A 12,548-nucleotide genomic window follows, 5' to 3' on the forward strand; every position below is an offset into this window, starting at 1 on the left:
GTTTTTTTTTTTTTTTTCGTCAAATGGGAGGTGCGGGCTCAAGAAAAGAAAAAAAAGGGGGACAATCATGATGGGTTTTTATTTTATATTATATATATATATTTATATATGTAAAAGAAACCGACGATTCTCCTCTCTCTCTCTGTAAAATCGATTTTTATTTTATTATTATTATTTTTTATTTTATAAAAACAGGGTGGTGATATTGGCACTACCAATATTGATGGGCGCACTATTGGCGGAAAAATTGATGGGCGCACCATCCAATCGTGTCTTATTCAAAATCTGCTCTGCACCGTTCCAGGATAATTCACCCCCCTTTTCTGGTTTACACTACGGTCCTTTCTCTGCTCGTTCGCTAGGCAAACGTACTCGGATTTTGACGAAATTTTGCGGGGACCTAGCTGGGACCCTAACTTACCTTGGGGAGAAATTTGGAGTCCTAAAGCATTGGTTTGATGGGGTTTTGCATAAAATTGGAAGGGTTTAGGGCACGGTCAAAATGGGGTGTCTACACATATCAAAAGTATCTCTACGATAAAATGACAACCTAACCACAAAAGAAACAAAGCCTCTATTGCATATTAGTAATATCATATACCATAAAAATCAACTGACTCTACCTCTGAAATTCAGTCATAGAGATGAAATTAATAACCTTGAAACTTATACCTTAAACTTTCGAAAATAACCTATCCAAGGGGAATTGTAATAGAATAACATGATTCCACCCTTTCCATAACTGAAATTCCCATTCACAAATTTGCAACCATTAGTCACTATGATTTTCAGACACGAAAAGAAAGGATTTCTAAATCTTTCACTGAAGATACAAAGGGAAAACCTCGCTCCATTCCAACCAAATACCTAAAAGATACAATCTCTGCCAATTTTCATATAATAATTTTCTAAAATCAACACACTCATAAATAATTTTTGTGCTTTAGATGATCCAATGATCAAGACCAAGATCCACTAAAAGTAAACCTATAAGCAAAGAAAACACATCAAAATCCCTTTAAAATATAAACCTCTCAAACCCCAAAGAGGAAATCTATTCATAGAAATGTTGATAGGAACCAAAGGATATTCATCACCACAGACGATGAACTCAGAGCATCGATTAATGGAAAATAAAAGGGGATAAGAGAAAGAATACCTTCTCCTGATTGCTGCAATCCTCTGATTGTTTCTCGGCACACCATCCCAAAAATGCTATCCTCTGAACCCTTAAGCGAGGTCAAAGTAGCTTCCGATCCCAGACTTTGATGGAGGTTGCAGCCGGATTGCAACAACCATCGAAGGATACAGCCCAGACACCTCTTCTTCTCTCCCTAATATTTTACCCAAACCTTTGAAACCCTAATGAAATCCCCTTTCTGCAATTTGCACCCTGGCTGCGGATCACGAATTTCGAGCTGGAGAAAATGAATTTGCCGGCCAAAGATTTGCTGAAGAAAATGACCGAATCTCAGATATTCTCACCGGAATTTTACCGGATCTTGCCGGAGAAGAAGATGCCGGATGGAGCTCCGATGAACTCACCGGAGAGGATGACCGGTGAAGGAGATCAAAAATCCCTCTCTCTCTCTCTCTCCCTCTCTCTCTCTCTCTCTTCTCAGATCTGAGATCTGAGATCTCAGATCTAAGATTTCTCTACGAGGAAATGAGATCAGGGCCCGGGATCGGGAGGTTGCCGGAGGAACATCGATCGATCGATCGGGGAAGATGAAGATGTAGAGGAGGATCGTTGCCGGAGAACGAACGGAGGAGAAGGATGATCGGATCCGTGCCGGAATTTTGCCCGGAGAAGGTTGTCGGATTGATGAGAAAATGAAAACCCCAAATCTCTCTGCAATTTCTCTCTCTCTCTCTGTATGCAACGAAAATGAGAAATTTTTCTAATTTTCGTTGTTTTTTTTTTTTATATCATTTGAAGGTTGCGGATATTGGCACACCCCAATTGATGGGCGCACCAAAAGTGATGGGCGCACGAATTTGATTTGGCTCCAGCCAGGCTAATGCACCCCTCTTTTTTCCTTTATACATACATGATATTCCGACCCTCCCATTTCAACTAGACAGCCCCCTTTCGCAGATAGCTCACCCCCCTTGCTGGTTTACACTACGACACTGATTCATCTCGTTCACTGATCAAACGAGCTCGGATTCCAACGAAATTTTACGGGGACCTATGGGGGACCCTAACCTAGCTTAGGGTTCAATTTGGGACCCCAGCTCACTGATTTGACGAAGCTTCGCACAAACAACTCGAACTCAGGTTCGGTCAAAATGGGGTGTCTACAACGAGTAACCAGTTTTAGCGAACTGGGTTTCCAGGCGGCTTTGGTTTTTGCTGTCCGGCTTGTTCCTAACCAGGAGTGGGCTCCCGATTTTTGTGGAGACGAGCCGCAGCGAACCAAGCGGCAAGTACCCTAGTTTTAATGAACTGGGTTTCTCAGCAACGAGTACTCAGTTTTAGCAAACTGTGTTTCCAGGCGGCTTTGATTTTTGCTGTCCGGCTTGTTCCTAACCAGGAGTGGGCTCCCTGTTTTTGTGGAGACGAGCCGCAGCGAACCAAGCGGCAAGTACCCTAATTTTAATGAACTGGGTTTCTCAGCAACGAGTACCCAATTTTAGCGAACTGGGTTTCCAGGCGGCTTTGGTTTTTGCTGTCCGGCTTGTTCCTAACCAGGAGTGGGCTCCCGGTTTTTGTGGAGACGAGACGCAGCGAACCAAGCGGCAAGTACCCTAGTTTTAATGAACTGGGTTTCTCATCAACGAGTACCCAGTTTTAGTGAACTGGGTTTCCAAGCGGCTTTGGTTTTTGCTCTCCGGCTTGTTCCGGACCAGGAGTGAGCTCCCGGCCTTTGCGGAGAGCGGGACCGTGACCATCGGCGACGGTGAGGCTCCGTATACGCATGCCTGGCCCCGGAGTGATGGACTTGCCTTGAGCGGTGAGTCCGATCTTCATCGTGGCGTGCTGCCTCCCCTCTGTGAATATTCGACCTTTCCTGTACAGGTCGTGAAGCTTCTGGGGGAGGTTGGGGAGGCGCTTGGAGTAGCTGCTGATATTGACCGACGAGGGCCGTCATCTGCTGAAAAAGGGCTTGAACCTGATCCGGAGTAGGTGCAGGATTGAGGTGTTCTGAGAGAGCAGGGCTCTGTTCAGCTGTAGCAGAGGCTGCCACCACCAGCGAGGCGATTCGCTCACTTCGAGTCCTGCAAGGCAGCATGGCTTGATCAGTCCGTGCAGCTGGTACCCGCGCATTCTTGCGCCCTGCCATTTTGTGAGAGATCTGAACAACTTTTAGTTCTGGAGTCCCACGGATGGCGCCAATCTGTTAGACCGAAAATCAGTAACAGGTACGACAGTGACGTAAGAGCTGAGTTGGATGACCCGAGGAGCTGAGTCCTGAGGGACCGGAGTGAAAGGGAGTGAAGTGGCTGAGTTCTGCTGAGGGAGCTGAGTCCTGCACAAAGGCAAGCGAGGTCAGAAGACCAACCCCGGACAGGCCCTTCGACACTCAAGTCAGTATGAGCAGGAGTGCAGAGCTAGTTTTAGGAGTTTTTGGGTGGAGAGGGTTTTTGTATTACCCATTGGTTTGAGCTTTGAACCCCCTTTTATAGAGGGAAACTCGATGACGTGTCCAGGACAGGTGGCAGCCTGCTACAGGCTGGAATTCACCTACTCCAGGACAGGTGGCGGCCTGCTACAGGCTAGAGTTCACCTACTCCAGGACAGGTGGCGGCCTGTGATAACCTTGAGTTCACCTACTCCAGGACAGGTGTCGGCCTGTGATAGGCTTGAGTTCACCTACTCCAGGACAGGTGTCGGCCTGTGATAGGCTTGAGTTCACCTACTCCAGGACAGGTGTCGGCCTGTGATAGGCTGCTGTTTTCACACCCCATCAATGTATAAGTGTTAGCAGGGCGCCGATGAGGACAGTAGAACCATGGCTGCAACTCCTTATGCTCCCTGTACGTGGGTCACGACTATGTAAAACAAATGTGAGTTCGCTTGTATAAAACAAATTTGGAGTTTCTCCTGATCTTCTTCCTGGCATTTCCCGAATTTTCCAAACATTTACCTTAGTCGAATTACTTCCAACTAAGAAATGTGAGAACATGACCGCAGCATTGCAATGTCCATTATGACTTTTGTAGAACAGGGCAACATTCTATTCAAGTTTATGTTTGACAACCATGAAATATTAGTTTATCCAGTGGTGGGAGAGGGGCAAGAAGGGTGAGAGAGGCAGAGAATTGACCGGGCATGAGTAAGGAGGGGTGAGTAATGGCTGAAAAACAAGAAAAATCAAGGGAAGTGATATGTCAGCCCCTTTTGATCACCAGGAACACGAGAGAAGTACGGAATGTGTGTAGTTTCGAGAAATTACGGATTTCGGGTACTTTTGAAAACAAGCATCAAACAGGGGTGATTCTTCAAAATCGGGTGGAAAAAAGACAATGATACCCTTCTAACATGATCAGAGTTCTCGTATGTTGCCCTTCTTGATGGTTGAGAACGTCAATCATTATCTTTAAAAATTTTAAAGGATGAGAACGTCGGGGGAGTGAAAATATCATAAAAAGTGTTAAAGTTTCTCACTTTTCACGTCAAATCAAATCGCGTACGTCTCTTTTGGCTTAGAACGGCAACGTTATTGAACATTTTATTATTTCCCACGTCTCTTTTGGCTTAGAACGCCACCGGATTCTTGAGTATGCCGCTGAAATATCAAGTACGCCGTCGGATTCAAGAAACATTCATCGTTCAAAGATATCAAGTACGTCGCCGGATTCTAGAGTACGCCGCCGGAATATCGAGTATGCTGCCGGATTTTCTGGGTTCAAACATGTGTTCCAAACATATCAAGTACGCCGCCGGATTCTAGAGAGCGCCGCCGGAATATCAATGGGTACGCCGGCGGAAATAGGGTGTAAGCGGAAATAGAGTGTACGCCAGCAGAAATAATAAGTACGCAGGCAGAATCTCATACAGAGAGGCGGTATTATTAGAAGATGCCACCATTCCATATTAATGTCCACGTGTCGTGGATACGACCGTCTATGCATATTGGCGACGGCCAAGATTTAAACGAACCCAAGGGACTCTGGGTTCAAAGAAATATTTCAAATCCAAACCAAACCGGCTATGTATAGAGGCGCCAGCGTTCCAAAAAAATTTTCAACACGTGTCAAGCATCCATCCGTCTCTAGTTATTTCCGACGGCCAAGATAGAAACGAACCCAAGGTTCTGTCGGTTCAAATACAAATTCAGACAAACCAAAAGAAGCCTTGTGAAGCGCGCCAATTTAATAGGCAGTAATGAAAAAGGAGATTTATGTTGATGTCAGAGGGTATCAAGGTCTTCTTTCCACCCTATTTTGAAGAATCACCCATGTTTGATGCTTGTTTTCAAAAGTACCCGAAATCGTAATTTCTCGAAACTATCACACACATTCCGTACTTTTCTCCAAGAACACCCCTGTCAGTGTTTGTGGCATTCAGGAGCATTGAATTCTTCTGATAAAAGTACAACAACCCCTCTTTAGTCATTGATACACTGACGGGGTGTTCCTGGTGATCAAAAGGTGCGGATATATCATTTCCTAAAATAAAAACTACTTAAAAGGAGTTTTAGCCCATGTTTTGTTTAAGGTTACGCTGGAGTTTGGCAAGGATCCCTACCGGTTTATTAGATATAGAAAAATATGTTACATTTATGGGCACAATACACCGTCCCTAACTAGGAACACATTAGAGAGGGAGATCCTAAACTCGGGATAGACGAACACTACACTTACGAATTCAGACTGCTCAATACTCGTGAGTTACATAATCGGCTAGTCTCATGGGACTATGTTGGGATCTCTGCGAGTGTCTTAGGCGGTTTTTTTTTAGAACTTCCTGCCATGATTTATTTGATTCCTCCCGTTTTTGGCTCAAGTGGAAAATCAATTTCACAATCCAGTTATGGTTTATTCAGAGGGACATCATTAAAAATTGAAGGTCCCTCTAAATAAAGGGAAATTGTATGATGAAGGCCGTATAAACACGTAGTCATAATCCCATCCTTGGATCAAACATCAAGGGTGGTATTTCCATCGTACCGCCTTTGCGTGTTTATACGGCCCTTCATCATATGATTTCTCCTAAATAAAAGATGTTGAAGTTCCTCTTTTTTTTCATTTGTAAAAAAAAAATTGGAAAGTAAGAAATTGAGAAAGAGAGAGACTGTAAAATAAAAGAAGTTGAAGGCCCTTCATAAGCCCATCAAGTTCAAGTCCAAACCATGTCTCTAGTGTTAAAACGTCGTTCTTATAGACTATCAAGAGCACAGGCAGTGTTTTAAGTATAAACATTCTAAGGGAAAAAAGAATAAGTCCAACTTGGAAAGCAACACACAACTTGATAGCATGGAATAAATCCAATCCTGCTTTTATGAATCCTTTTAGATGGGAAAGGAAGATGAACATAAAATGCCTTCAAAGTTCAAACAACCCCATAAAAAGAGTTCAAGAAATGCCCCCCTTTTTTACATATTCTTACAGTGCGGCCCAGTATTCTTCAACACAAAGGCACTTCAAGATGTTGAAATCTGACCATTATTTTTACAGGGAGCAAGTTCAAAACGGCAAGGACCAGACAGTAATTTTAGCATGCAAAATGCCCCCAGATAAAGAGCACAAGTGAAGCAAAATGACAATTTTGCCCATGAACCCTATTGCCAACAGAACCCACTTCCCCTTCAACTCTTTTAATAACATGAGAAGAAATACAAGAGTTTAGCCAACTAAGAAAGCCTGAGACTGTTTATGTGAGAAAGAGAAATGAGTGTTTAGGGAATTTCAGGTCGAATTCAGTAAAGGGTGGTGGAGTGCTGCGTATTAAATTCATGCAGAGGGAATAAAGCACAAAGTAAGCATCTTTGGCAAGATCACAAAAACCTTAACCTTTTGGCTTTGCATTTGCCTTTTAAGCCCACTGCTTTACTCTTTATATTCACTTGCTTTGCTTTCCCCATAGGCAGGCATTGTTGCCGAAAAAATTAAAGGGATGGGTAGATAAACATCTGCATAAACAGGAAATAAAATAACCAAAGGCTGTAGCTCAAGAGATGGCCAAAATACCCATTGGATGCCACACTAGAGACATTGAACAGTAGTCCAAACAGATGAGAGAGCAAGCATGCTAAGTTACAAAAACCTGAGGAATTTGGGTCACAAACAGCCTAACAAACACCTTTCTTAGTTTGTAAGTAATCTTTGCCGACTCAAGTGACTTCACTCATCTTAACCAAAAGGAAATGCTTTCCACCCCAATACTTTTAGTTCATTACTTCTCTCCTTTTTAACATAGCTTAGGCATTCCACACTTCCCCAAGCCCAATTTCAGGTGCATGTGGCACTGATTTGTATACCTTAACTCAGTCTCTGAAAACGTGAATTATAGGCAGCTCCACCCCTCAAAGCACTCTTTTTCCTCCCATGCAACAAAGCCTGCCATCTAAGAAAATAAAGAGATCCAGAACCTTAACTATTCCTCTTTTTTCTCCTTTTGCTTTCAAAAATCAAAATCAGAACACCTTTGTTTCGGAATCGAGCTTCAGGTTCCTTGTAAGGGGCAGCTTCCTTGCAACTTCTCACAGAAGAGAAGCAAAAGCGACATAAGATGAAGCTTGTAGTGGAGGTGGTGGATGCCCGCGACCTTATGCCCAAAGACGGCGAAGGATCAACCAGTCCTTTTGTAGAAGTTGACTTCGATAACCAGCGAGCCAGAACCAAAACCATTCACAAAAATCTCAACCCTCTCTGGAATGAGAAGCTCCTCTTCCATCTCGATGACCCCAAGAACCTCCATAACCAGGACATCGAGGTCTGCATCTTCAACGATCGGAGGTCATTTCCCGGGCGCAATTTCCTTGGGAAGGTAAGGATTCATGGCTCCAATATAGTTAGACAAGGGGAGGAGGCTTTACAAAGATTTCCATTAGAAAAAAGGTGGTTTTTCTCATCTGTCAAAGGTGAAATTGGCCTGAAAATTTATATTTCAGCTGAAGCCAAACCTCCTCCTCCACCTCTTGTTTGTGTTAATACTACTGCTACCACTACTACGGATAACAAGACTGCTACTAATACTGCTGGTGGTGGTGTCAATACCAATACTGCCACTGCTGTTCCTAATAATACACCTTCTGGTACTTCTGCGAGTGCTGCGGTGGTGGATAACACTACCACTACAGCTCCTACTAAAAAACCAGAGGAGATCAAGCAGCCTGTGGAAGTTAAATTGGTTGAGACAACTCAATACATAAACAAACAACAAGTTTCCCAGCAACCAGGAAAGTCAGTGGAGGAGAAACATCCAGAGGGCATTCCATTAACTATGCACCAGAGCAACCCACAAGCCCATCCCAGCCACCAAGAGGACTACAGATTGCAGAACACAAGTCCCCACCTCGGAGAGCGATGGCCAATGGGAGGAGGCCGTGGTAGCGGAGGGTGGATGAGCGGAGACAAGTTCTCCGGCACGTACGATCTCGTCGAACAGATGTACTATTTGTATGTGCGGGTGGTCAAAGCCAAAGAACTACCCACCAATGCCATTACTTCAAGTTGTGATCCATACACAGAGGTGAAGCTTGGGAACTATAAAGGGACAACGAAACACTTTGAGAAGAAGACCAACCCCGAATGGAACCAGGTGTTTGCATTCGCCAAGGACAGGGTTCAGTCTTCACTGCTTGAGGTCTTTGTCAAGGACAAAGAGATGGTTACTAGGGACGACTATCTTGGAACGGTGGTGTTTGACTTGAATGAGGTGCCAACTAGGGTGCCACCCGACAGCCCCTTGGCACCTCAGTGGTACAGATTGGAGGACCGGCGAGGAGAGGGAAAGGTTAAAGGTGAGATCATGCTTGCAGTTTGGATGGGAACACAAGCCGATGAAGCCTTCCCGGAGGCCTGGCACTCTGATGCAGCGTCTGTTCATGGGGAGGGCGTCTACAACATCCGATCAAAGGTTTATGTGTCACCCAAGCTCTGGTACCTTAGGGTTAACGTGATTGAAGCTCAGGATGTACAGCCAACTGAGAAAGGCCGATTGCCGGAGGCTTCTGTCAAAGCCCAAGTTGGCAATCAAGTGCTCAGGACCAAGGTTTGCCCTGCTCGAACAACAAGCCCACTGTGGAACGAGGATTTAGTCTTTGTGGCAGCCGAACCTTTTGAAGAACAATTGGTTCTTACAGTTGAGGATAGGGTGCATCCGACTAAAGATGAGGTTCTTGGTAAGAAAATGCTGCCACTCAACATGTTCGAGAAGAGACTGGATCACAGGCCAGTTGATTCTCGTTGGTTCAACCTTGAGAAATATGGGTTCGGTGTCTTGGAAGCTGATAAGAGGAAGGAGCTCAAATTTTCAAGCAGGGTTCACCTTAGAGTGTGTCTCGAGGGTGCTTATCATGTTCTTGATGAGTCGACTATGTATATAAGCGACCAACGTCCCACCGCACGGCAGCTCTGGAAGCAGCCGATCGGCGTACTAGAAGTAGGCATCTTGAGTGCACAAGGGCTTCTGCCCATGAAAACGAAGGATGGAAGAGGAACCTCCGATGCTTATTGTGTCGCAAAATACGGACAAAAGTGGGTGCGTACCAGAACCATAATTGATAGCTTCAGTCCCAAATGGAATGAGCAATATACATGGGAGGTGTACGACTCCTGCACGGTGATCACGCTAGGAGTTTTTGATAATTGTCACTTGGGTGGCAATGAGAAACCCAATGGTGGTGGGCCCGCGAGAGATTCAAGGATTGGAAAGGTAAGAATTCGTCTATCAACCCTGGAAACAGATCGGACTTACAGGAATTCTTACCCACTTCTTGCTCTACACCCATCTGGGGTGAAGAAGATGGGAGAGCTTCAGTTGGCGGTTCGTTTCACTTGCATGTCTCTCATTAACATGATACACCTGTACAGCCATCCGCCACTGCCAAAAATGCATTATCTCCATCCATTCACAGTAAACCAATTAGACAGTCTGAGATATCAGGCCATGAATATAGTAGCGGTGAGGCTTGGACGAGCCGAACCACCACTAAGGAAAGAGGTTGTTGAGTATATGTTGGATGTGGATTCGCACATGTGGAGTATGAGAAGAAGCAAAGCTAATTTCTTCAGGATCATGTCACTACTGTCAGGGATTATAGCTATAAGCAAATGGTTCGATGATGTCCGTCATTGGAAAAACCCAATCACAACTATTCTGGTTCACGTTCTGTTCCTGATTTTGATCTGGTATCCAGAACTTATACTTCCAACAATCTTCTTGTACATGTTCCTCATAGGAATATGGAACTACAGGTTCCGTCCGAGGAACCCACCACATATGGATACCAGACTTTCATGGGCAGAGGCAGTCCACCCAGATGAGCTAGACGAGGAGTTTGACACTTTTCCAACATCTAAAAACCATGACATTGTTCGAATGCGGTATGATAGGCTTAGAAGCGTGGCAGGAAGGATACAAACTGTGGTGGGAGACATGGCAACTCAGGGGGAGAGATTCCAGTCCTTGCTCAGCTGGAGAGACCCAAGGGCTACAAGCCTCTGCATAGTCTTCTGTCTGTGTGCAGCTGTGGTGCTGTACGTGACTCCATTTAGGATGGTGGCCCTGGTTGTAGGGCTCTTCATGCTCCGCCACCCTAGATTTCGAAGCAAGTTGCCTTCTGTTCCAAGCAATTTCTTCAAGAGATTACCAGCTCGTGTTGATAGCATGCTTTGATTGAGAAGAACAGAAATAAGTCCTAGCTGTGGGAACCCTGCAATCAGATATTGAAGAGTTGCAATTTATACTTTAAACTGCCCTTGTTTGAGTAAATTCCAATGCTTTCTCTAATTATTGTTTTCTCTTCCTTCAAAGAAAGATGTTCCATTGACATGCACAGCACATTGACTCTCATCGTTATGCCTTAGTGAAGCAAACCAGTACACTAAATTGAATAGGGGTGAGTAGGGGACTCACCTACAAGCCTACAACTAGAACTAAATTCTAATAACACAACTGAATTAGCCTTTAGAAAGAGGACCAAGATGAGATTTTTTCAAGTAACAGCACCACTAAAACTAAAGAGGAATCAATAGCTAAAACAAAGTCTGGATTTTGAGCAACTAGAAAAAAAAAAAAAACTTCACTACAAGAAAATTGAAAAATGGAACTACATGGATTGAAACTACATCAATAATCTTTTTCTTGGACCAACTTCTATGACTTGAATTCCTAGTTTTATCTTACACTACCAACTTTTCTATGCCACTAGGCAGGGGCGATGCCACTTGTAAGGAAAGGGGGACAATTGCCCCCCTTATTTTTTGGAAAAATATATATATACCTTTATTTTTTAATATTTTTTTATACTTACCCTTTTTTAAAAAATATGCCCCCCTTTCCAATCATCCCTAAGATAGAAAATAAGTTTAAAATTTTAATGTTACCATTTTTATCTCCCTTCTTTGTGCAAAATTTACTATAATTTTTGCCCCCTTGTGCAAAATTTTAGATAGAAATTTTTTCTATCTTAATTTTATGATAGATAAAAAATTACTATAATTTTTGCCCCCCTTGTGCAAAATTTCTGGCATCTCTCCTGCCGCTAGGAACGCCTTCACTATTTTTGAACTCGCAAAAGGAAATAGCAGAGAAAACGATAAGTTGACGACTGTGACCTAGAAATTCCAAATAGAAAAATCACAAGAATTCTTGCAATTCCTATTTTAGGCTCTCAATCTACCAACCTAACCGTGGTGTTTCCTAATACTCCAATCCCATCTCCAAGTCCTTTGTTTCCTTGATTTCTATTGCCGCATCCTCCAGCCCAATTTTTCTGAGTTACAGGACGTACAGTCATCCTAAAAAGCAGCTTTCTAAACTCCAACTTGCACTCTTACCAAGAATTTGGAAATTCACCATAAATACCAAGGTGAAAAATCTGTAGGGTTCCAATTTTTTAGCTTTACGGTTATTATGGGACCGGCTTGCTGACATCATTGTGGCATGATAAGATCATGATGATGTCATTATTCTTCCATCTTTGAACCCAAAACCACTGTTTCTTCCCTTTTCTTCCTCCTTTGTACAGGTTTTGATCATTTTGGGTGTAATGGGGGGCTATGGGCTTGCGTCCTTCCATGCCAACCGCCACCAATTTGAACTTGCACTGAAATTTTTGTCTTCAAATTCTTCAAAAGTTAAACATTGTTCTTCTGTGATTCTTCTTCTATTACCCCGGTGCTACCAGTAGGAGGTTGCTCTTGCCACTAAACAAGGTATCAAAAAGTTGTTTTACCTCAGAGCCTTGTGAATTTTCCATCCAGCATATACTATTTTCTATCTGAGTTCTGAGGCATGTGAATATGCATTTCATGTTTGATTTGATAGAGAGCCAACCGTCTTTCAAAATAATAAACAAATTAGAGAATAATGTCAATTATTCATTTTATCCAAAACCATTAATTTAAATAGAAACTACCATGATATAGTTACT

General features: G+C 43.4%; 1 protein-coding gene across 1 annotated transcript; it reads left to right on the top strand.

Annotated features, from left to right (window-relative positions):
• The first annotated feature begins 7,058 nt into the window (after positions 1-7,058).
• LOC143849747 (FT-interacting protein 1-like) lies at positions 7,059-10,954 on the top strand. The gene has a single exon (XM_077358925.1). It carries the CDS (start codon positions 7,679-7,681, stop codon positions 10,787-10,789), a length of 3,111 nt encoding a protein of 1,036 aa, XP_077215040.1. The 5' UTR covers positions 7,059-7,678; the 3' UTR covers positions 10,790-10,954.
• The last annotated feature ends 1,594 nt before the right edge of the window (positions 10,955-12,548 follow it).

This window comes from Tasmannia lanceolata, unplaced genomic scaffold (genome assembly GCF_043159265.1).
Source record: "Tasmannia lanceolata isolate RefF3 unplaced genomic scaffold, GAP_Taslan_0.1 ptg000003l, whole genome shotgun sequence".
In the NCBI taxonomy this organism is placed as follows: Eukaryota; Viridiplantae; Streptophyta; class Magnoliopsida; order Canellales; family Winteraceae; genus Tasmannia; species Tasmannia lanceolata.

Coding starts and splice junctions, on each gene's coding strand:
- LOC143849747 (XM_077358925.1), top strand. CDS start 7,679: ATGAAGCTTGTAGTGGAGGTGGTGGATGCCCGCGACCTTATGCCCAAA.